The sequence below is a fragment of the Erpetoichthys calabaricus genome, chromosome 1, assembly GCF_900747795.2.
Source record: "Erpetoichthys calabaricus chromosome 1, fErpCal1.3, whole genome shotgun sequence".
In the NCBI taxonomy this organism is placed as follows: Eukaryota; Metazoa; Chordata; class Cladistia; order Polypteriformes; family Polypteridae; genus Erpetoichthys; species Erpetoichthys calabaricus.
In genome coordinates, this window is record NC_041394.2 from 209,290,317 (window position 1) to 209,317,210 (window position 26,894).

Sequence of the window (26,894 nt, forward strand, 5' to 3'; positions counted from 1 at the left end):
AGGTCGGCAAGGAATTTCTCAAACTAAAAATAGTCCCAAAAAAGTCAAAATGGTTGAAAACCACTGCTCCACAGACACGTCACTCCAGAGAGCTATAGTTGTAGCAGAGGGAAGAACCTGGATGGTATGCTCTTCAAGCGAAAGAGTTTAGTTTGGGGGAAAAAAAAGAAAAAGGAGAAAACTGACCTGTAGTAGTAGCAGTAGTAGTAGAAGGCATGCCTAAGTCATAGGGAAGTAGCAGTGAGGGTTATAAAATAGAAAATGTTACAAGGAAAGCGGCAGAGTTTAAAGAAAGTTGCCTTTAAGTGATGTGAAAGGTCTGTGGAGACTGCAGAGAGGAAAAAGGGCTGCAAATGAAAAATGAATTGCAAAAAATAAATAAATAAATGTACAGGCCAGTCAGTACCTTTCCTCATTGACAATAAAGCAAAATACATATTTATAAACATACACACACATATATAAACACATACACACTATGCATAGGTTTTTGTTTTCCTAAGAAGGATACAAATGTGTCAGGAGAAGGATGACCATAAATCCCCAGTCTTGTGCATAAAAAAGCAAACAAACAATCTTTACAAAGAAAGGATTTATTTTCAAAAATGGTAAACAATACCAGGAAAAGCTGAAGGAAGCAATAATAGGCAAAAAGAGTTACCTAAAAGGCAATCCAAGTGCAAACAAGTCTAAATCCACAATCTGTAAGCACAATAAATCCAGAAAACCAGAAATATCAACAAACACTCCAATACGCATAACAATCCTTCACAAGTCTTCTATACCTGAACTTTCTCTGCTCTGGCTTAAATAGCCAGACAGGTTGCTCAGGAGTGGTGACCTCAGGGATGTGGTCCTGCTTCTTGGGGCTTAACCCACAAAGCATAAGGAAAATAAGAAAACTTAAAGAGACAATAGATAATTACAAACCTAAAAGAAATTACATAAATGTATGAAAAATAGTAAATCAAAAATGATAAAAAATAACAATAATTCACATAAACCCCAGTTCCACATTTATCTGGAATTGAAAACAACCCCTCATTAAAAAGGTATCTCTACAGAAACTTTCAGTTTCATTACTGAGTTACAAATGTTTGTATAATAAAATGTCCATTAAAAATATCCAGAAGTGTGGTTAGGCATGGAAAGGTAACATTGTTCACACTCCTTTCTGTATGCTTTACTGCAGGGCTATTCAATTGGCGGCCCGCGGGCCACATGCGGCCCAGAATCAACCTCCGAGTGGCCCAGCCCGTGGTTCCGCCCATAGATAATAAATTAATATTTATTATTCATAAATTGTTATTTAATATAATTTTACATAAATATATATATATTATATTAATATAAATATATAGTATATTAATATAAATATAAAGTATTTATTATGTCTATGGTCCCGCCAAAAGCGCGCATTCCTACATAAATTACGTAGCCTGCAACACGCAAACAATGCAGAGCGTGCTGGTAGTAGCTTAGATTACTATCAATATGTCTTTCTCAACACTGAAACGTAAAATTGCCAATGAAAACCGTAAGTTTAACCCTGCCTGGACTGACAAATACTTGTTTATTTTACAGCCACATCCAAACACCAAACCGATGTGTTTAATTTGTAATGAGTGCGTTGGAGTATTTAAAGATTACAATGTGCGGAGGCATCATGTTGAGAAACACCACACTTTTCGCACCAATTTTCCAGAGGGATCTCAAGAGAGGGCTGCAAAAGTGCAGAGTTTGATTGCATCTTACAACCGGAGCAGTACTACCATGGTGCGGTCATTCACAGCCCAAGAGAGAGCTACTGCAGCATCCCTTCGTGTTTCCTGGATACTGGCAAAAAAGAAAAGGCCATTCACAGACTCTGAAACCGTGAAGGACTGTATGCTGGCTGTCGTGGATGAGGTGATAAATGACAATAAAATTAAAATGAGCGTGGTATCTGCTATAAAAAACGTACCCCTGTCAGATACTTCAAACATTCGTAGGGTTGAAATTCTTGCTGCAGATGTGTATGAAACGCTGTTAGGAGACCTGATGAAAGCTGATACTATGTCTATAGCAGTAGATGAGTCCACAGACAAAACTGATACTGCTCAGTTGTGCATATATGTCCGTTTTTTTTTGATGGCAAATGCTTCCGAGAGGAGCTGCTCGGCCTACTGCCGTTAGAAGGACACACAACTGGCGATATAGTCTTTGGGAAAATTTCCGCCTTTTTTAAAGACAGTGGTCTGGATATGAAGCGTGTGTGCATGCTTGTGACAGATGGGGCTCCGTCCATGACAGGGAAAGTGAATGGTTTGGTAGCACGTTGGTCCGCTGTTGCACCTCAGTTGATCTCCTTACACTGCATTGTGCATCAGGCGGTGTTGTGCGCAAAACTAAGCGGGGCGCTCAAAACGACAATGGACAGCGTTATGGCTATAATTAATTTTATTCGCTCCACATCAAGCCTCCAACACCGCTTATTCCGCATGCTGCTGTCAGAAATGTCTGCTGAGCACCACGACCTTCTTTTGCATAATGACGTGAGGTGGCTGTCCAAAGGCAAAGCACTGGAGCGTTTCTGCGGTCTCGGAGAAGAGATCATAACTTTCCTCCGCGGCAGCAAGCAAAAAAAGGCAGAAACTCACTTGAGTCGCATACTGGACGACAACTTCATGGCCGATGCCTGCTTTCTGAGCGACATATTCAAACACCTGAACGATCTCGATTTGGGACTACAAGGCAGAGACAAAACTGTCATCGACCTTGTGGAACAGATGCGCGCATTCCAAGTTAAACTGGACCTTTTCGCAAATGATTTGAGCACAGGCCGAATGCTGCATTTTCCGACACTCCGCAAATGCATCTCATCCCCCGCACAAATCACGGATGTGATGACAGATTTCATTACGATGTTGAAAAAATAACTTTGCTGGTCGATTGGATGGACTTGATCTGCCCACAGAGTTGGCTGTTTTTGTCAGAGACCCGTTCACTGTTGCAATAGAAGGGGACTTATCCGCCAGAGCTAAGAAACTGGTCCCTTCCATTGACGAGGGGAAATTCACACTTGAACTTGTTGACATGCAGTCATCTGTAACCATGGCACAGGAGCTTTCCACTAACGGGCCTGCAATGTTTTGGACTGATGTCAACGCACATCAGTTCCCTAACATTAAGAAAGTAGCGATCGTCATGCTCAGTATGTTTGGATCAACATATACACATGAGTCAAGTTTTTCACACATGAGCTCCATAAAAAGCAACTCTCGTTGCTCCCTGACTGACCATACTCTCCACCAATGCCTTCGAATTGCATTGACAACTTACGAGCCTAAAGTCACTGCTCTCGTTCAAAACAAAAAATGTTACTTCTCCCACTAAGTCAGCAGGGTAACTGTAGCCTACAATACATCAATATAATGTGGGATGCATAACAGAGGCATGCCTAATCACACATGGTGATTTAAAATATGTTCCCTCAGTGTTGTTATAGTTGTGAATACTGTGCACTTTTTATTTTATGCACTTTGAGATGTTCCTGGGTCAAATGTGTGCAAGTTGTTTATTTTGTTTCAAAAGGAAACAATGTTATTTCTAATAGCCTACTACTGTGCACTATTTTGTTTTATGCACTTTGTGATCAGATAGGTCAGATATGTAGCCTAGGTCAGTTTTTTTTCTTTTGTAAGTGGAAAAAATAGGGGCTACCTCAGATTCTGTTAATTCAGCTCTTTTTGTATGCACCTTTTGCTCTGCAAACTGACCAAAGTTAAAAGAGAAACAACGAATAAACCTTATGTTTTTCAATAAATTTGTTTGTGTTGGTTTTAAAATTTGTCATTACGAGCTGCTTTGCCGCTAAAATGACTGGCCCAGCTAACCTTCTTGGTTTGACAATCTGGCCCAACTGAATTTGTAATTGAATAGCCCTGCTTTACTGTATGCTTCAGTCAATATTAACTTCCATCAATTTACCAGCAATTCAGTGGTTCGTTTCTTATTAAACATGTGGATCCAATGCAGGAAACATTTAGCAGGCAGAAAAGCTCTTATCAGCTGCCCCTATACATGATAATCAATTATTTCTGCCAATTTTGATTTACACAATACTCAACACTGTCATTAGATATTAGGACAATTAAACATTTCCATACTGATAATGTATTTAGGGCCTTTGACAAATGTAATCTTCCAATGACAAACTATTTCTTCTATATACTAATTAGAAAAGTAAAAAGGTTGTCACAATACTGAAATTCCTATCTTCAATATAATACTTTGAAAAGTATCAATACTCAATCCTATTTTTGATACCACGGGTGGGAGATAGGTGGGAAAGTGAGGGGTGCACACAAAATTGATTTTTTTTTATTTGTAAGAGAAACAAAAACTAACTAAAGATAACTAACTTCCTCTTGAGAAAATGCACATGCTCAAAAGCCTCTGAGACTGTCACACATTCAAAAGTTAATTAAATGATGCAGTCTTCTGTAAACATTAACAGTAGTTTAAAATGTTGATATTAATAAAAGAAACAATCACATTAAGGCACAATTGTTTCTTATCTCTTTGTGCTCATCTATGTATACTCAATGGTCATATTTTCTCCTTTTAACATATACTGTACTCTGTTGACAAAGTGAATGCACATGGGCTTCCTCTGCTTTTTGATCCTAGAGTCTTCATTTTACTTTAAAAGTGTATTATATATTATTTTAATTTTAGCAGAGTGCTCTTTCTTTGAAAGCTGACTGTAAACATTTTGAAAGGGTGACATAAAATACCACTTTTTAGAAAGTACTCAGTTTTTATCTTCAACAAGATTGGTTCAATACATTAAATTCTTTAATGTGATCTTATCAACAAATAAATACATAAATATGATGGAAGTGTAGTAAGATAATAATAAAAAGAAGAAAAATGTATTGCTTAACATGCAATAATTCTGCACAAAGACATTTATAAGGACAAATCATTAAAAGAAATGTACTCATTCACTTTTCATACATGGTCCCATGATCTCAAACATTTACCAAGGAAGTTTCCCAAACTACTATGATGGGGCCGTTTTGGGGTCACCAAAAACTTTGGACAATACTGCTTTAGGCTACAGTAAGATATATAGAAGATCAAACTGCTTGCAGATCAAAGTAATGTTTATTACTTTTTTATTTTTAAAAAAAACAATGGTCATATTTCAACCACCACATTCATATCCAAATTTTATAAAAAAATATCTCACTGAAAAATTAAAGGACTGTGCTGAGATAGATCCAAATTATACATTGCATTCCACAGACAGCACCACAACAAAGTGTACTGTACCTTGCACTATATTTTTCATCAAGAAAACACATCTAAGAATACAACATTGAAATGTTATCACTTAATGATTTGGTTAGCTTACTTAACAGTGCATCTCTGAAGCTGATTGTAGAACTCTGCAAGCTACTGCCTCACCACTTCTGCATGACGGGATGGAAGAGATTGCCCTAGACTTTTCAAATTAAAACAGAGATGGCTGCAATGTTTGGGGACTGTGTTTTCAAAAACCTCAGCCCCTTCTACCATTCAATACTGTTCAAACCACACATGCAACTTAGAGACAAACACCATTCAAAATCAAAAACTACCTAATAGGAGAGCCATATAAAGAAAGATCAGTCCTACTGAATGCTAACCATTCCCAAAAAGCAGACAAAGTAGGGTCATGCTGATAGAAGGTTAAATTGTTTACCATGGTGACATACATATTTATTTTTCATCTTTTTTTTCTGGATTGAAAAATTTGAACAATGAATCAGCACGTTGTTTATGCCTAATGAAGTCTTTTTAGCAGCTTGAGCAAAAACAATAGACAGCCTGTGCAAGAGTACTTCACTCCTCCCAATGCTTTAAGCAAGTGTCTCTCATGGACTGGCACCAGTTCATGGACATTTTGTGTTGGATAGTTGAAATGCAGGCTTGGTAAGAATATTAACCTGCTATTAAATACTACCAGTGTACAAAAACAGTCCACTTGTCAAAAAGGTTGAAGACCACTGTAACTTAAATGATCTTCCTAACCATATTATACAATACAAGCAAAGAAAACAAAATGTTATATATATGAATGAAGTATACGGAGATGTGACTATTTCACTGACACCATAATTTACTAGCGTCACAACACTCCCTGGTGATAGGAACAGTCCCACGTTTCAGGCTATGCATCCCAATAAATAAGTGAAGAATATCAAAACGTTCAATTTTTAAGAGGCTGCCCATCTAATACAGTTTTTCTGTGCTGCTTTTATTTATACTTCAAGCACTGTGTGGAATCATTTGTGTTCATTTGTGAAAGTGTTTTTTTTCCCATATGCTCTAATCTCTCTGATGATTATAAGATAAAGCATGCATTATGAGGATGGGCATTATGTATGGGCAGTGGGCACACATTTTACAAGTGCCTGATTTTTGACTTTGAAAATCTGGCCACCATATAATTTACAAGCAGAGTGCCACATTCACCTGATGTCCATAATGGTCACTTGTTGTTAAAAAGTTTGTCTTTCACTTCTATAATTCCCTAACATTTGGCATAACTAAATTGCTTTGCAAGTCACACTTCATGAATATTAGTAAGGCCAGACATGCTTAAGCACATAAGAAACTAATTACAAAAGTTTTTTTTTTTCTTTAGGTTATGTTAATTGGAATTTGCAAATTGCCACTGTATAGGAATTTGGGTGTATATGCAAGTACGAGTGACAGTGATCTTTATGATGGACTAGAGTGTGCCCCAGGCCTGCTTTCAGCTTTTCAACTAGTCCAGGTAGTATAGCCTTTGGCCCTCACAACCCTGAAATGGACCGAGAAGGTTCTAACACCTAGCTATTGAACTCAGTCCATTGAGGGCTACAGTGCCTGCACAGTTCTCAAATGCACCTGAATGTTATGCCACACGTACAAGTTATAACTTGTCAGATTTGTGAAATCCCTCTTGTCAGTTTAATGTTACAGGATTTCTATAAAATAACCTTTGTTAACACACATAAGTGATCAGACTTTGCTATTGCTTATGCCTGTGCATTAAGGTAGACTGTAAGTGCAGAAGTTTGAACTGGAGACAGCATCTCATTCTCAACAGCACTATTCAAATATGTGTAATATGTGTTTTAGAAAAATTTTAGTTGTTATATTAATAAACATTACATTGATTTACAAAAGAAAGAAAAAAGAAACACACAATATACATTTAGTGTTTACTGGTTTGTTATTAGGAAGTATACAGTTTAAGTAGATCAGCAAATTGTGCATCACTGAGATTGTGTACTTTCATTAACATGTCGGATGTTGTATGATTGGAGAGAGTTGCCTTGTACTTCTAAACAATGAATGTCTAACCAACGTCTGGTCTAGTGTGACGGAGATAGGCTCAAACTCCGAGCAACCCTAAACTGGATACACCAGTCAGAAAATGAATAGTTCGACAGACAACAGTTGTTATGTTCCTAATAAGCTGAGGATAAATATGAAGCCTCCATTCCTATATCCTGGCATGGTGCTGTATTAATAAGCAAATAATGTTGTCACTTGCTCCACTCACTGAATTGAGAGTTAATTGGTCACAATGCTGAGCTCTCAAAGCATGTACAAATTGTGTATTTTTATTTCATAATTAATTTTGTAATAGCATAATACTGGCAATAATGAATGCCCAGACAGCCTAAGTTAACCCACTTTGGATCAGAGTACAAGTAATGTACTGGAAATTTAGTGGAAAAACACCTGGAACCACTCTTTATTTGGTTTCTGGCACTACCAGAAAAGATGCTGTACTCTAGCCTTTCTATTAGCAGAGAATTTGTTCAGTAATGTGCCTCTTTTATGTAGGGTGACATTGTAAATTATATCAGTTCCTCTCCACAGCACTAACATAGCAGTTGAAAAAAGGCTTCCTAAATTGCAAGGCACCATTTATTTTGGAGTTTTTTTTGACATAGTTCAACTAATATCCATTAAAAATGTTGAGCATGTGATATGTAACAGTCCAATGGACGTATCAGTTGTGTCTTGGGATCCACTGTACAATCTTGTGCTTACATATACTTGCTGGCCTTGATGGAATTTTGCTAAAATGCAGCTTTTTAAATGACAGGTTGAATTAAAAGCAGAAATGCTAAAACTTTTCTCATTAGCAGAACTAAAGGGATGGTATTGAATATGATGCAAACACTGTTGGAGAAGCTATGTAAGCAAATTTAGTTTTCATAGTATTACAAATGCTTTTCATACAAAGACATAAACACATCAGAATAGGACAAAAAAAAGAAAGGTTTTAATTAAGTAAACAGGTGGCATGTTTTCTCTCCCACTTAAGCTTTCTTGCAAATATAGTCACAGATTTTTCCAAGTAAAAAGTAACTGGACCTGATGAATTCTTGTGTAATGTTATTCCAAGAAGACAAATCATAGAGGTTGTGTTATAGCAATATCACACAACATGTAAACTTATAAATGACTGCTCCCACAGAAGCCTAACAAAAAATGATAATACTCGTTGACTTCTTGAAACATTTTACTAAACTCTTAACCGTATTTAAAGAGATTAATTTGTTCTTTGTCAATAATCATTTTTCTATACTAAATATATTTCTGTTCCAAATAATTAACAACATAATGCTGACTGACCTCTAAAGTGCTGACAAAGAAAGATGTCACATTAATTATTGATTTAACCACACTCAAAGTTTAGTCTTTGACCAATCTATTTAGACAGCACTTGAAAGGTTTCATGCCATGACTGATGACAAGCAATCTTTCTCAATATTTTTCAGTTGTACAGTAAGGTATGATGACAATAACTTGAGTTGAAAATAATGTTCTCACAGTGATTATTGTGAATGCCATTATACTGCACAAAATCACTGATCATTTTTCGAAACATTCACTATGAAAGTACTATATACTACATGTACTATATGAACGTTTATGTTATGCAGAATGTCCAGTGAGGGCTGGGCAAACCTTTGGTCTTGCAACCCCAGCAGATTTTGCTAAGGTTTTTTTTTCTCTCCAGCCTAACTGGAGTTTTTTTTTTTTTTTTTTTTTCCTGTCCTCCTGGCCATTTGACCTTATCATGTGACTCATCTTTAAAAATTTACATCATGACATTGTATATAAGATGCTACTCTTCTAATTGATATATATGTTTTTTTTTTGTTTTTTTTTTTAAGATCGTGTAGATTTTTTTTGGTTACTTATTCTTTAATATTATTGCATAATGTTGTTTTTCTTTTCTTGTAACTTTCTCTTTGACATCTTGTAAAGCACTTTGAGCTACATTGTTTGTATGAAAATATGCTATATAAATAAATGTTGTTATATGAATTAATCTTCATTTTTCTGTCTGGTGCATTTAGATATTGTCTCCTAAGATATTCAAAATAAACCTTAAAAATGCTCACAAGATGAACAATAGGATACTTCAATAGAAAAAGATGACATGAACAAAAACAAAACCAGTTAACCTATAAAAAGAAAAACATGCAAAACCAATCAAAACTACTGATTAAACATTACAGAGATTCATCTTTTCCCAACACTGGCTGAAAGACATGTAATATTCCTTTGTGGCAAAGAGATGGAAAGAAACAAGCTATTTTTTAAAAAAAAAATATGACATCAAAGTGCCAAAAAGCAAACAGGGAATAATAATTACTGATTAAAAGTACATATTTTAGATGCTACCCTTGATATATACAGCGTTGACAAGAATACTGTCAATTTATTTATTCTTACTTAAGTAAAAAATTTTTACAAACTAGTTTTCAATTACTTGATTATATGTGCCTATCTCTATTAATCAGATTTTACAGATAACAGCAGCAGTAATTTCAAAGTACTGGTGTGACACCCCTGATTGTATGAATAATAATTATAGTTATTATTGTACCTAATTATGCCTCAGAAATTGTCATAAAATACATAGTGAAAGTGAAGAAATCTGCTGAGGTATTACTGTATCATCATCATCTAACTGGAGAAACAATTGCATTATTATGGAAGTGGGTTCTAGTGTTTTCGTTGACCTACTAGGACTACTTTAATATATTTATGATTCCAGACTATTTTAAATTAGTACTTCTAATCAAACAAAACACCTGTAAAGAAAGACAGCCCTCAATAAAAAGTGATTGTTGGTATACCTATGAATACATAAACCAATCAGATACCTGCTCAATGCAAACTCTTATAAAAAAATTTCATAATAATGTTTACATTTAAACCAAGATAAATATGCATGCCAATTTACATAAACTGAACAGTTCCAAGAGATTTCTTACCTGTAATGATATTGCTCCAAGAACCGCAGTTGATAAGATGCTGAAAAACATGAGCCGTTCTGAAATCAAACAAAAGTGCCTCATTCCCTTAGATGCCATTATTCTGTCCAAGCTTCGATTATCCATGCGCTGTACATTATAAATCTTCTGACAGTCATTTAATTTTGTATTAAAGCCCCAAAGAGTAATAATGAAAGTCACATGGCACATTATCCAAAATATTCCAAAAATGGAGAATCCAGGAATTACAAAATACCAAAGTTGTACATTTTCTAGATTAATTGCAGCAATGATGAAAAATGTAATTTCACCAAGTGCAATTGGGAGAATAGACAATCTACGCAGCACCCTACCATGATGTAAGTAGGGCATCCACCGCTCAGTTACAGTAAGACCACTGAAGTACATATCAAGCAATGGATTACAAATCAGACGACTTACACAGCAAGCCAGAGCAAAAGGGTTTGTATAAATATTTAAACCAGGAAAAAACATCAAAGAAGTAAGTAGAACAAATATAACCAAATTTAAAAATGCAAAGAAGGACTTCATTCGCAGGTCAACAATTAACATTGCTAAAGCCACAACCAGAAGCATTACGCTAAATGACTTCTCCATAGGCAAGGCTGTGCTAGCTATAGTAAAGCCAAGAAGTTCCAAAAATTCTGATGATGTAAGAAGAGCTGGCCTATGGTGCACACTGTCACATATTCTTTCCACCAAAGCCCATAATGTCCTTGTGAGAATGCTTGTTAATAAGAGGTAGTTAGTTGCTTTTTCTTTGACATCTGTTTCAAGTGATGGATTATTTAGAAAACACAACAATCCCAGGAGAAATCCAAACCAAAGATGGGAAAGGCTAACACTGGCTGCTTCCATAAAAAAGTAGTAGTACAAAATGCTAGCAATGCCAATTACAAAAATTCCCAAAACTAACATAACTAGTATTACAGAATCAGTTGTCTTTTCCCATCTTACATAAAAGCCCAAAAACACAGCAATCAGGAGGTTGATGCTGGCTAGATAGCCAAGATACCGCACAGAAGAATGCATGTTGGTTTCTTTATTTAGCTCTTCCAGTCTAGTCATTGCTGCATGCAGACAGTGACTGACACAATACCTCAATGACTTGAACATGTACTTTGATGAGCTGGTTTTTTTGTTTTTTTTTTTAGACTGTAGAAATGCTAGGTTTTAACTTGCACATTTAAAAAATGTGTCATGATGCTGGCTAAGAATAAATGGTCTTCTGTTGGCAAGGAGTAAGCATCAGGAATTGACCTAGGATGAAGGGGAAAAAGTGCAATATTAGAAAATACTGAAATAATACATGTGGGGGAAAAGTTTTAAAAATAAAATTAAAATGCAAAAATTGAAATGTTGGAATTTAAGGCTTTGTAGACCTTTTGAACTCCACCCCATCGCAAATGCCTTTAAATAGGAACAATACAGAAGTGTGAATAGCTGCAAAATATAAAATATAATGGATAAATCCTATAACCGCATATAAAACTGTAAATTTGTGGTAAATGGTGTGCCCAATATATGACTTTAACTACATTAACATGTGAATTTATAAGTAGAAACTTACAGTTCAATACTGTATTATGTAGAATAACTTGGAATAATTATATCATGTTGAAAAATTGTTTTTCTTCTAAATTGTTCTTCAGTTCTTCAGCATCACAAATATAAGCAACATACTCAAAATCATGATCTTTGTAAATCAAAATCTACTGAATATACGTACAGTATAACTATATCTTTGAAAACCTACATGACAGATAGATAGATAGGATATTTTGGAATTGTGTAATTGAAAGAATAAAAATTTCCTTTATGGTCTTTTTTAAGTGCAACAGCATAAATTTCTTCAAGCAGCAAAAATCAGTAAAACGTCAGGAAAAAAAATGAAAATAATGCTTTTTTAATAAAAGTAGAAACCAATGAAATGCCTCAGGCAGACGTAAAATCCTGCTTTGCATTTAAGGATTTTAAAGCATAAGTCTCAAATATACTTCAGGTACTGGGTGCATTAAAAACCTAAAACTCTAGGGTTAATGGAATTTCACTAGTAGTGATTAAAGACAAGGGTGACATTATTTACAAGCCAATAATAAAAAAAAAATCATCAATCATTTCAGGTTTACTAATTCTACATGTGAATACCTCATGTGCAAGAAGTGAAACAAGAACAAGAAATTAATACACACCAAATATTATTAGATAAATATATTTAGATAAAGGGCGGCACGGTGGCACAGTTGGTAGCGCTGCTGCCTTGCAGTTAGGAGACCCGGGTTTGCTTCCTGGGTCCTCCCTGTGAGGAGTTTGCATGTTCTCCCCATGTCTGCGTGGGTTTCCTCCAGGTACTCCAGTTTCCTCCCACAGTCCAAAGACATGCAGGTTAGGTGGATTGGCGATTCTGAATTAGCCCTATTGTGTGCTTGGTGTGTGTCCTGCGGTGGGTTGGCACCCTGCCCGGGATTGGTTCCTGCTTGTGCCCTGTGTTGGCTGGGATTGGCTCCAGCAGACCCCCGTGACCCTGTGTTCGGATTCAGCGGGTTGGAAAATGGATGGATATTTAGATAAAAATATTTCATTTTATCAGTACATACTAATGACTATAGTCCACCAAATCTCCTACTGTTACTAGAATTCAAAATGCTTATATTACAGGAAACTAAAGTACTTTAATCTTTGCTTAAATCTGAAAATCTAAATTTACATCTTGATGGAAAGAAGTGCTGGCCTTCTTTCTAACCTGCTCAAGACACTGCTCAGAGAAAGAGAGGTCTGCTGCAAAAGTGGTTAGTGTTGCTCCTGCTTTCTAGATCCAGTATCTGTGGTTCAAATCCCATGACAGACTTTTGTTCGCATGGAATTTAAATGTTATCCCTATGTCTGTGTGTGCTTTCCCTAAGGTATTCTAGTTTTCCACCTGCATTCCCAAAGACATGCAGATTAAGTTAACTGGTGATTTTAAATTGGCCCTGTGCGAGTATTGTCATGAACGTAACAAGAAATGGATAGGCGTCTTGTTCATGCCTGCTTCATCCCCATTAATATTATTATTAATTATATTTATTATTAATAGTGTTATATAATTATACTATATTATATTAGAATATTATAATGTTAAATTGTGATACTCTCTATTACTGCTCCAAAATTCCTTTATATAGTGTACAAGCCACTTATTTGTTTGCTGAGCATTCTTACTAAATAAAGTTGATCTATCTACTGGTAGAAGCTGAAATTAATGGTAAGGAATTTGATTTGTTTTCTGTGGTTAACTAGGCATTTTAAGCTCCATGGTAGCCAAGAGGATTTGGGATGAGCTGGGAGTATTATACTAAACTACATGCAGCGGCAAAACAGTGCAATGTGACAGCTGCTGAAACAATACCAAATGTAGAGAAACAGGAACCCTGTAAAACAAGGATTATTTTACATCTGTAATTTGTGCGTATTGTACTTTTTTACTCCCCTTTTTACCTCAGTTTTCCCTTTTTATATGGTTTGCGTGTTTGGCTTTATATTAAGGAGACTAATTTTAACCATTAATTCTGCATCAGAAAACAACAAAGAAGAAAAAAAAGAAAATAGCTGCACAAAAGGCTATTATTGCACATAACTACATATTAAAACTACGCACACACTAAATCAGAACCATAGTGCTTGTCTCCAGGTATGAAGATATGATGAAAATTATTGTAGTTCTCATTAAATTTTTTTTACAGCTTTCCTTACACTTGCTTTAGTAATTTTTTATATTGTACACAAGAAATTTCTTCAGGCTAGTGTGACCAAACAATACTTAAAACACTGCACAGAAACTGCCCTGGTCAAAATCACAAATGATTTTCTCCGGGTAGCTGGCATTGGACTTGTATCAGTTCTTGTACTTCTTGACCTTAGCTCTGCATTTGACACCATACCTCATCAGATACTTTTGAAACGACTAGCTAGTTTTGGAGTCTGTGGCCTTGTCCTCCAATGGTTTTCTTCCTACCTCACTGATAGGATGTAATTTGTTCAAATAAAGGACTTTAAATCTGAGAATGCACTCATTACTCAGGGAGTTCCACAGGGATCTGTTTTAGGGCTGCTTCTTTTTCTCATTTATATCTTCCCAATAGGTAAATATCTTTCGGCATAATGGCATTAGATTTAATTGTTATGCTGATGACACACAGCAATATCTATCCACTAAATCCACTTCTCCCTTCCGACATCCTTATGGCATGTCTTCAAGACATAAACTCAAGGATGACTAACAACTTTCTATAATTAAATGGCAATAAAACTGAGGTGCTCCTCATTGGTTCTAAATCTACACTCACTAAGGTTAACCATTCTTCTATTTTAATTAACATTAACACAAACATCTCTTCCAAGGTTAAAAGCCTGGGCATCGTTCTTAACAGTACCCTCTGTTTTTCTTCCCATATAAGTAATGTTTCTCAGACTGCCTTTTTCCATCTCCGAAACATTTCTAGACTTTGTCCTGTTCTTATGCAACACAGTACTGAAGTATTGGTTAATGCCCTAGTCACTTCACATATAGATTACTGTAATGCTGTTCTATCTGGTATCCCACAAAACTTATCCATTGCTTACAACTTATTCAAAATTCTGCTGCTAGGATAATAACCTGTTCCAAATCCACTGAACATATTACACCTATTCTCTGTCAGCTTCACTGGCTCCCTGTTAACTACAGAATACAATACAAAATACCGCTCTTAACATTTAAAGCTCTTCACAACCTTGTTCCTCCCTACCTCACTGATCTCCTACAGACTTGCACTCCCTCTTGCTCACTCAGATCTTCATCTTCAGCTCCATTTCCTGTACCACACATCAAACTCGGTTCTATGGGAGTGCAAGCATTCTCTCATAGTGCTCCTCAACTCTGGAATTCTATTCCCTTTCATATCCGTCAACTAGATTCAATAACACATTTTAAAACTGCTCTCAAAACTTATCTTTTCAAACTAGCATACCAATTATAAATGTAACACTGTTACTGTCTGTTATCTTTGTATGTTTGCTACTACCTCTGTACCTTATTGTTATTTGATTTTATTGCCCTCTTTGTTTTTATATTTTATTAATGTTGTTTAATTTCATTGTAAGGTGACCGTGAGTGTTAAGAAAGGTGCCTATTAAATAAAATGTATTATTATTTTTTTTAACTGCTTCTTTTTACACATCTTGAATAAGAGGTTTTGCAAACATGAGGCCACTCAGTTGATCAAGTTATTTTGGTTGGCTAGTAGATACACTGTCCCAATATCTTATTAAAAAGTTGTCATGGTTTACACTTTAACAAGACACAGCAGTTGGTCTCATATTCTCAAAACTCTAAGTGGGAAGTTTTCCTTCCTGGGTATTTTCCTGAATTAACTTTCTCTTAATTTCTTACAAAGAATTATGCTGGATCAGCCCAGTATATCTCTTTGAGAATTTGGAAGGCCTATGTTATGTCAATACAGAGAAATTTCCTGCTCAAGACTAAAGTGGGGAAATCCATTAGTGTGTCAGAAAATGACAAGCTCTTTAGAGAGGTACTTGTTTAATCTTCTCTGTACAGCTATGAGCTACTAGATGTTATTTTGTAGTGTGCGGAGTAGAAAAGCATGTAATATACTAGATGTGATGTTAGTAGCACAGTAAAGATTCTGTCCAAAAGGTTCCTTGATTTATATTCAATAGATTTTATAAAATAATTAACAATTAATTGCCATCTTTAATAGCTTCTACTCATTGCCTCAATGAGGGAAATGTTTCTGAATCATTACTATCAGCCCAAACTGCACCATGTGCTTAGTGTGCTTCCTAGTGCGAAGGAAAAACATGATATTGTTGTGCATTGCATAATGTGCCTCCTTAAACTTGATGGGATCAAAAGGATACTACACACAGATGCACTGAATGTGCCAGTTATGGTCTAATAAGGAGGATGGGAACCTTTTTATAGTAAAGATGACTTTAATGTTTGCAGACTGCCTATTCAAAACTTTTATCTGTGATCAGGGAAGATCAGATGTGGATACATATTTAACACTTGTGGTTCTGTCCTACTTCATCCACATATTCAAAAAGGCACTAAGGTTTTACTCAAGTATTTTTTGTTCTTTTACTAAATTGGTATAAACTTATCTATACTCCAGTCCATTAGAAAAATTGCAAAACATACAAACCTACTTATTGTTTTGTGCTGCAAGCATAATCAATAGTTAGTATGTCAATGTGATTTAGGCTTTTAAGTGTTTATGCTGACAAATGTTATTTTTGGTTATTTCAACATACATTTACTGCCGTTTACATATTAACATACTTTAGTGTCTACTAAGAATTTCATATTACTTAACAGAGACAATATATAAGGTTTATTTTAAAGCTTTTAGGCAAGATCCTTTTGAAATTTAAACACTGAGAGAAACTTAACAAAAAGTCAGAGCAGTATTAAAAGAACAACATTCTTCTACTGCCAAAAAGAAAATTCTTTATTTAGTATTTCAAAAGCAATATTGTTTGGCTCAAATCAGAAGCCGCTGAAATAAGCACACATACACACAAAAAACTCATTCCGTTCGTATTCGTACAGATGGTGCACCACAAACATTAGAACTGTGGGCACAGAATCCTATACCTATGCAGGACACAAAGAAAAAAACTGATTATTCTCAGTGTATCAAGGTTATATTAACATGGAAAATATTATAATACTCTACTGTATGTTTTTTCTCTTCATGGCTAAAAACTTTTTTTTTTTTTTTTTAACCAAATTGGTAACAAGAAAACAATGGAAGTTGGTGGGCATTCTGTGGAATAATCTGGTAGTACCTGCTACCTGACACAAATCACAGCCTACTACATCAAATACAGTGCATCCGGAAAGTATTCACAGCGCATCACTTTTTCCACATTTTGTTTATGTTACAGCCTTATTCCCAAAATGGATTAAATTCATTTTTTTCCCTCAGAATTCTACACAAACACCCCATAATGACAACGTGAAAAAAGTTTACTTGAGGTTTTTACAAAATTTATTAAAAATTTAAAATTGAGAAAGCACATGTACATAAGTATTCACAGCCTTTGCCGTGAAGCTCAAAATTGAGCTCAGGTGCATCCTGTTTCCCCTGATCATCCTTGAGATGTTTCTGCAGCTTAATTTGAGTCCACCTGTGATAAATTCAGTTGGTTGGACATGATTTGGAAAGGCTCACACCTGTCTATATGAGGTCCCACAGTTGACAGTTCATGTCAGAGCACAAACCAAGCATGAAGTCAAAGGAATTGTCTGTAGACCTCCGAGACAGGATTGTCTCGAGGCACAAATCTGGGGAAGGTTACAGAAAAATGTCTGCTGCTTTGAAGGTCCCAATGAGCACAGTGGCCTCCATCATCCGTAAGTGGAAGAAGTTCGAAACCACCAGGACTCTTCCTAGAGCTGCCGGCCATCTAAACTGAGCGATCGGGGGAGGGGGGGGGGGGGGGGGGGGGGGGGGGGGGGGGGGGGGGGGGGGGGGGGGGGGGGGGGGGGGGGGGGGGGGGGGGGGGGGGGGGGGGCCTTAGTCAGGGAGGTGACCGAGAACCCAATGCTCACTCTATCAGAGCTCCAGAGGTCCTCTGTGGAGAGAGAGGAACCTTCCAGAAGGACAACCATCTCTGCAGCAATCCACCAATCAGGCCTGTATGGTAGAGTGGCCAGACGGAAGCCACTCCTTAGTAAAAGGCACATGCAGCCCGCCTGGAGTTTGCCAAAAGGCACCTGAAGGACTCTCAGACCATGAGAAAGAAAATTCTCTGGTCTGATGAGACAAAGATTGAGCTCTTTGGCATGAATGCCAGGTGTCATGTTTGGGGGAAACCTGGCACCATCCCTACAGTGAAGTATGGTGGTGGCAGCATCATGCTGTGGGGATGTTTTTCAGCGGCAGGAACTGGGAGACTAGTTAGGATAAAGGGAAAGATGACTGCAGCAATGTACAGAGACATCCTGGATGAAAACCTGCTCCAGAGCGCTCTTGACCTCAGACTGGGGCGACGGTTCATCTTTCAGCAGGACAAAGACCCTAAGCACACAGCAAGATATCAAAGGAGTGGCTTCAGGACAACTCTGTGAATGTCCTTGAGTGGCCCAGCCAGAGCCCAGACTTGAATCCGACTTAACATCTCTGGAGAGATCTTAAAATGGCTGTGCACCGACGCTTCCCATCCAACCTGATGGAGCTTGAGAGGTGCTGCAAAGAGGAATGGGCGAAACTGGCCAAGGATAGGTGTGCCAAGCTTGTGGCATCATATTCAAAAAGACTTGAGGCTATAATTGCTGCCAAAGGTGCATCGACAAAGTATTGAGCAAAGGCTGTGAATACTTATGTACATGTGATTTCTCAGTTTTTTTTATTTTTAATAAATTTGCAAAAACCTCAAGTAAACTTTTATCACATTGTCATTATGGGGTGTTGTGTGCAGAATTCTGAGGAAAAAATGAATTTAATCCATTTTGGAATAAGGCAGTAACATAACAAAAGGTGGAAAAAGTGATGCGCTGTGAATACTTTCCGGATGCACTGTAAATGGAGACCTATACAACTTAATGAAAAAGAACAGCATTTAAACAGCACTACCAGCAACATAATATGATTTTAATGTGCAAAACTGCATTTATTTACATAATGCCATGAATAATTCTTGGTTGCTTGTTTGTAGCATGTAAAATTTGTTTCTGTATTATTTATTATACAAAGTTAATAAAAATATGTAGGCTTTCAATGGAAAACAAATCTGTTAATCCAAAGTTATTTATAACCAATAACTGAATACAATTTTTAACTACATTCCTCACTACACATAATTTATAAAAATTATTTCCCTTTTCTGTTATTTATAGTAAACATAAGACTCATTAAAAACCACTGAACATTTAAATTGTTTAACAAGTTTTAATCAATACCAGTTTTGATCAGCTGCAAACACACAAACAAATGACAACAAGCTAGTCATGGCATGAATTCTCTAACCTGATTAACTCAGCGCTGAACGTGGGGCACTGGCATCACTGAGCCCGAAGCAGGAATCTGCACATGGCACTCGCTCAGCTACGCAGAAACCAATGTAGAAAAGGCAATTAATCTGACTTGCGAGTCTTTGGTGCTGCATGAGGCAAAATTTAAGCAACCAGAAAAAAATCTAACGCAGAAGTGGTAAGAAAGAACACGTAAACCGTCCTGAGACAGGATTCAGATTCAGATACTACAGGAGACAGATTCGAACCAAGAATTCCAGCTCCACTGGGCAATGATTTTCTGACTAATGGCTAATGATAATGCCAAAGAAACACTTCTTATCATCCTGATTTAGGTCTAAGAAGCACAAAATTACACAATACATATATATACATTGTGCAGATACTGCATACTAACCATGACTAAAAAGTAGGCATACTTTGCCTCTTAACCTTCATTTTAACTTGAACCTTTTTATTACTTAGACACCTTAAATGCCAAAATAGAAACATTTACACAAACTATGCTTATAAAGAAAAAATTGACATGTTTCAAATAATCTTTAATTATGACACTTCAGATGGAAGTAAGCAATCAAGGAGGAAATCTCAAATGCATACTGAGAAGTTCGCAGGCGCCTCGTTTTATTTTTCTTACTATTAATTAAAGTACTAAATACATTCCCTACAAGCAAAATAAATGCTAGGTCAAAAAGCAGCAAATGCGAAATGTATAAATGTATCATTTCAAGTTTTGTCCTCCAGACTAATATAACTAATAACAAAGTTTGCCTAAACTTTTTCAGCGGTACCTGTACTTCCGTATACAACATTCACCATCGAAAATATAATCGAAACATATCCACGAGGTTTTCAGTTAAAAAAAGGGAATACTTTAGTGTTGTGTTGTTTATGATACTAACTTGTGAAGATTACTTGTCCGGTGATAAAAGGTTTGATTCTGTGTGTCGTGTGGTGAACTGTTGCCCGCATTGTTCCTGCCTTGCGCTCGATCATTGCTGGGATGGGCTCCAGCAGCCCTGCCTTGAACAAGCTGTTGGTTAACAAATTGATTGATAAATGGATAGATCCTGACTTCTTATTGTAGTAAAGAAGCCACCCCGTGTTGTGAGCATAAGTAATCTTAAAAGACGTCAACTTGCGGAAATAGTTCGCTGTCTGCTATTCGCATGATTAAACTACGCACATGTATACTACACACTAGCTGTTGCGTTCTTACCACTGACGTTCATGAAATCGATGTTCCAAATTCCAGTAAAACGAAACAGGCAAAGCCCCGAAATTCATACTTTCAAAACTTTTCAGCTGTACCGAACGCCATGTTGTGTCAGCGTCAGCTACGGCAAACAACTCGAGTCAAACTACACGCTGGGCTGAGGGCTTGTCAGAGTGAGACAGTGGAGAACTGCAACCCAGAGTTCAGCAAGATGACAGCTCACGGGTACGGATCTCTGACTTAAAAATATTGCAACGGGGTACAGCACAGATCGTCGTTGGTCGTATTATCCTGGTTTTCCTACCATATCACCAAAAAGATTCTTCATTGTCACGTCATGAAATACATTCAGACGTTCATTGTTGTGTATTTATGTAAATTGTGCAAAGTTTTGTACTAAAACCCTTGGTGATATGCTATGTACATCTTATCCTCTCTATCTGAATATTTGTAAATCTAAGTAGGCACTTCTGTTTCGAGATGAATATTACATAAGAACAAATTGTACTGTAATTAGTTATTAAAATGAAACTTTAATTGATAAATTATCACTATTTATACTCATTCACTTCTTTATTAGGTGTCTCCAGAACACCCTGAATTCTTCGTGGCATGATTTCAAATATATGCTGTAAAAATTCATTTGGGTGCTTTGTCCATGCTGACTTGATACAATTACACAGCTCTTGGGGATTTTTTGACTCAGGTTTATGCTGTGAACCTCCTATTCCACTTCATCCTAAAGGTTCTCATTTAGCTTGAGATTTGGAGACTGTGCATGTCAATGGAGTAAAACTGAAGGCACTGTCATGTTCTTGAAACCAGTCTGAGGCAACCCATGTTTTTTGATATACAGTAGTATTGTTTTTTGAGATATTCTTTCATAACTCATTCCTGGATTGTGTGGTTCCTAATTGAACCATTGTATTACAAAGAACAGTCTCATTCTGGAAAGAGTTCTTTGCATATGAAAGTGGCCCTTTCTGCTTTTAAAAAGGTTTCTAATAAGTGGACATAACAGATATCTTTAATTTATATTCAGCTATCTGATACTGAGAGATCAAGAAAACCTGAAATTAGCCTATTTGATTGTGTGCAGTTAAAGTCATTTTAAAATGATGTACCTGTTGGCCTTTCACAAGTCTGCTATGCAGGGTGATTGATGGAATTTGTTACTGATCTAAATAAAAAGGTTCTTTTTGGAAACCTTCATGTGGATGGTTCTCCTATGGTATTGCTCTGAAGAACCATTTTGGCACCTTTATTTTTAAGAGTGTACCATTAATATTGTTCAAACATGGTAGGATGGACCTACTGTATAGTTTCATCTCCATGTCAGAACATAAACTGAAATTCATCAGTCCAGAAAATGTTTTTCCAGTCTATGCTTGTCCAGTTTTGGTGATTACTTGCTCACTTCAGATTTAGCATTCAGGTATCACCTGTCAGGAATGGAAACTGGTGTGGTTTTTTGCTACTGTATCGCCCATCAGCTTCAAGGTTCAATACGTTTTGTGCATTCAGAGATGCACTGCTGCACATCAGTGTTTTAAAGCTCTGTTACTTGAGCATTTGTGCTGTTTCACTTAGGTTGAATATGTCTGGCCATTGTCTGACCTTTCACATTAAAAAAAATCTCTCATCCACAGAATTCCTGTTCACTGGAAAGACTTGATCAAACAACAACTAAATCAATGATAGATAGATAGATAGATAGATAGATAGATAGATAGATAATAGATAGATAGATAGATAGATAGAGTGTTATCTTTAAATAGCACATTATGCACATTATATAAATTACTATATTATAATTTTTATTACAATTATTATATAATTCACTATTGTCATTGCAAAAGTCAGCGACTAAGGAAAATTATAAGTGTATTGATTTCTTTATTTAACTTTTGTTTCTAAATTGATCAGTAATGCGAACTGTTTTTTAAGTTAGGAACACATACAGTTATGTGAAAATATGTTGTTTAAACCCTCTCTGTAATATCGTTTCATATAAATATTGAATAACTAACAGTTCTTGATTCAAGAAAACATAATTCCTCAAAGCAGCCAATCTTAAAAACACATTTGGATCTTATCTGTCTGTTTAGTACCTACTACTCACTATAGCTGTGGTGGGCTGGCGCCCTGCCCAGGGTTTGTTTCCTGCCTTGCACCCTGTGTTGGCTGGGATTGGCTCCAGCGGACCCCGTGACCCTGTAGTTAGGATATAGCAGGTTAGATGATGGATGGATGAATGGATACTCACTATAGACATTTCATATCAGATGAAAATTCAAGTAGCTTAACATTAGCTGCACTCAGATGTGAAACACCCTTGTGAGTGACGCTGCTAAGCCATCTGTACATTTAGTGCATTAGAAAGCCACACAATCAATAATTTAAAATCACTTCCATGTAATAAATGGGGAAAGTTTACTTCAGACATATTATGACAATATCCCAGTGACTTCAGGTGACAAAATATCACCATTTAACTCACAGTTGATTGCAGTTTCTGCAGTCACTGTTAATAGATGGTCTCTGGTGAACCATTAAAAATCTACCAGAAGGGAAACTGCTTATCTCATTATTTCAGAAAGTAAAGCCAGCCACATTGAATGCACTGAGCTCAGTGCTCTGTATTTCACTTTGTTATCATAATACCAGGATGAGTACAAATAGGTAACAAGAGTGCACAGGCTCTGAAAGCAAGTCCATCTATGATTTAAAAAGTTATTTAACATTGTAATTTAAAAAAATGCTTCTGCATTGTTTGTACTATCCCTCTATTAAATTAAAAAAGTTTTCCGTTGTGTCCGTGTTATTCAGCCTTGACCACTCCCCTCCACACTGCTCGCCGAATCATTACACCTACTGCACACAACCTCTCTCTGTACCATCCTGTGACACTCTCAGTGCTGCTAACTTGCCATTCAACATAGTCGGCAATAATGGCAAAGCAGAAAGGCAAATTATCTACAGTATTCGAGACCGTCTAATTTTAGATCGCGATAGAAAAACAGCGACAAGAGCGGATAAAGAACATTGAAAAAAAGAAAATTAACAAGAAAGAGCTGCATATAATAAAAATCAAGAACAAAGAGTATTGTTCAATAAACATGAAAGAAAAAAAATATCCCGAACAATATTTTTTTTTTGCTCTTTATTTCACCTTATACGATTTCTCGTATTAGGAATTTGTTAGTTTTCGCATACCCCTTGGGGTCAGAGCACAGGGTCAGCCATTGTACAGCGCCCCTGGAAGCAATTACAGGTTAAGGGTCTTGCTCAAGGGCCCAGCAGAGTAGGATTTCTTTTGGCAGTGACGGGGATTCAAACCGGCAACCTTCTGGATACCAGCACAGATCCTTAGCCTCAGAGCCACCACTCCACCCCGTGAAAAGTAATGCAAAAAAGCAACATTTATAGAATGTAAGTTAGAGGATAAAGTAATTCATAATATTGATTTTAATGAGGCGTCAGTATAATTAATTCTTTATTTACTTTTTATTACTTTTACTTTTTTACTTCTACCTTTTTACTGTTACTTTAAATACGATCACTTTCTGTAATGGAGGGGCACCCCAACGTCCTTCGAGTGGCTCAGCCGCAAGATAGCAGGTCTCCAGCACCTGCCCTGGGACTTGGCAAGCAAAATGAGAAGCCCCCTAATATGTAAAATTAAAAGTCTGTAGAAGAAATAAAATGACCTCATCTTTAAATAAATTTGGGAGGATTTTGAAACAAAATTGGCAAGGCAAATTTACAGATGAAGGCAAATTTACTTATGAAGATAAGTCAGCACCATTTAAGTGATCTACAGTAGTTGATAAGTTTCAAATGATAGTGCTAAACATGTAATTGTTACTTTCCAAATCATGTTCGCCTGTGTACCTGTGCAAAGATTGCATCACAGTGCAAAATGAGGTGGGTTTCAAATATATTTTTATTACAGTCACATAGGATCAGTGTACATTCAAATATGGGAGTAAGAGCCCCTACTTTTTTTGAAGTCACCTATTTACATAACCTACATCCATTAAATCTTACCAATGACTATTATAGAAAGAAGACAAAATGAGATCATAAAGAGTTGGAGTCAAAAACGTGACCCCATATAATTGATGGTAAAGGCAACAAAATTAGTATCACGTAAGTTTAGTGGATGTGAGCCTTTCATCTGACTGCCTCCAGATTGTAGCGGAGCTAGTCATGAGGCTGGGCAGGCAGAAGAAATGGGTCCAGTCAGTTGGAAACCAGAAGTGATGTCACTGGCCTTTGGCCATCAGTCTTCCTTTTTGCAGAGGGAGAAGGAGGAGGAGAGACAGTTAGATACAGCAACAACACCTGCGATACGGAGTAGAATCAGCACTGAAGTTGTTCCCAAAGAGCACCTGTGTCACACTATAAATATTGCAAGTAGAGATACCATATTTACGTGAATTCAGCAGTGTGTTTTATTGTGATAATATTATCATTTAACTATCAATTACGAAAGTACATCAAGAACATCACAATCATTCTAAGAAATAAAACTTGCAAAAAAAAAAGACTGCCTGAGCTATCGGATAGAGGAACACCACCTACATGCAGGTACCACAGGAGAGAAATGAAGGAATAAGCAAATACTGTATATATAAAAAAAAGGCCAAACGGTAAGAGCAAAGTCAGTGCAGTAGATATATGAACATGTGAGTTCTAAAATCTGCTAATTACACCTTTTGGTAAAATTTAGTGAAAACGTGATTGTGACTTTTCATGCTGTTGGTCATGCGCCGAAAATATGTTTGAGCTTCAAAATCTGCTAATTGGAAAAGTGTAGCGCTATAGTTTTAGGGATTTAGTTTCAAAATCTGCTTACGGACCCAGATATTCCTATTTATCTCCAAAATTTTCTTTTGTACTTAGCTGATTTTGGAACTGAGCTCTTCATTTTCCAAGTGACCCTGGATCAGCTTCAACACTACACTGTATCTTCTATGTTTCAATATTGCAACCAGATCACTATAGATGTTTCAAGTAAAAGTAAATTCTGAAAGGATAGCTATTGGTTGCCTTACAAAGAATCATAAACAGAGATGCATCTGACTTCAAAATGGGTGGGAAGTGAGCAAGAGAAGTTATAGAGATAGGTGAGAAGGAAGTAGAAAGTACACAACTCACCTTAATAATAGACCTAAGTAGTAATTACAATAAAGAAGAGAAAGTGGGGATACTATGACTGGCCCTCAGTGACAGGAAAATTCAAACTGTGGAATCATCATAAACATCCTTGAGAGTCAGAATACCCTAACACAGATTCAAGGCAGGGAGGCAGCCACATATATGCAAAATCAAATTGTAGAAAACAGGTATAACAGACCTGATGTGTGGCAAGAACATGAACCAAGAAGCTTTTTGACCCTGTGCTAAGTTTCCATATTGTATGAAATAATTCCATTAAGATTCAAACCTGACTTTAGTTTAATGGTGGAGAAAGAAAGAACAGAGGGAAATCTATAAGTTACTATTATTATTATACTTTATTGATCCTATATTAGAGTCAATGGGAAGTCAAGGAGGGGATGAACTGAGGGGGTCAAGCCAGATCCAAACTGGATGAAGTGTAAATGAACAATGATACAGCTCCAAAGTTTAAGTTTAAACTATGCCATTAATTGTTTTTTAAAATTCCTTTGTATAGATTTTACATTAATTTTGTGATTCAGTGTATATTTACTTCTTGATTTATGTATTAATTTTATAATTACATTTATAATTACATGTTTTAATGTTAGAGTAACATTATATGGTTAATTACATTTATTTAATTAATTGCTTAATTTATTTTAAATAGATTTCCAGCCCTAATATATATATATATATATATATATATATATATATATATATATATATATATATATAGTATATATATATATAGTATAGTATAGTATAGTATAGTAGTATAGTATAGTATAGTATAGTAAAAAGCCCACAAGTGCCTCCCATGTACATGCGTCTGGCTATGTATGTGCTGTATGTATGTATGTAAACATGCATTTATATGTATGTGTGTGTGTATGTGTGTGTATACATATATAAAGACTACTTTTTCCCTTGGCATTATGATTGTTTTTATGTGCCTTGGTGTACCCTGAATTCCATATTTGCTTTATATTTATCAAATATGATTTGATGGCTGTGGTACCCTTGTAAGGATCAATTGGACTTAGTGAGTTTGAAAATATATAAAGAGATGAAATGATAACAAAAACAACTAGTACAGATTTGAAAGTCTGCAGGTTGCTGCTTTCACCCATTTACAACTTGTTTG

The 26,894-nt window shown here is 36.3% G+C and overlaps 2 protein-coding genes across 3 annotated transcripts in view; both read right to left on the reverse strand.

The window, feature by feature from the left end:
- tmem168b (transmembrane protein 168b) overlaps positions 1–20,771 on the reverse strand; it is a 119,645-nt gene extending 98,874 nt beyond the window's left edge. Inside the window, exons 1-2 of one of the 2 annotated variants that reach the window (XM_051928714.1) lie at positions 20,585–20,771; positions 10,323–11,603 (exon numbers count right to left, since the gene is read on the reverse strand). In XM_051928714.1, the coding sequence (XP_051784674.1) occupies positions 10,323–11,459 (1,137 nt within the window). In that variant the 5' untranslated portion in view covers positions 11,460–11,603; positions 20,585–20,771. The remainder of the gene's footprint in view (positions 1–10,322; positions 11,604–20,584) is intronic. The other variant, XM_051928715.1, reaches the window with a different exon arrangement.
- The window catches only part of gpr85 (G protein-coupled receptor 85), a 246,354-nt gene that overhangs the window by 19,736 nt on the left and 199,724 nt on the right, over positions 1–26,894 (reverse strand). The window lies entirely within an intron of this gene.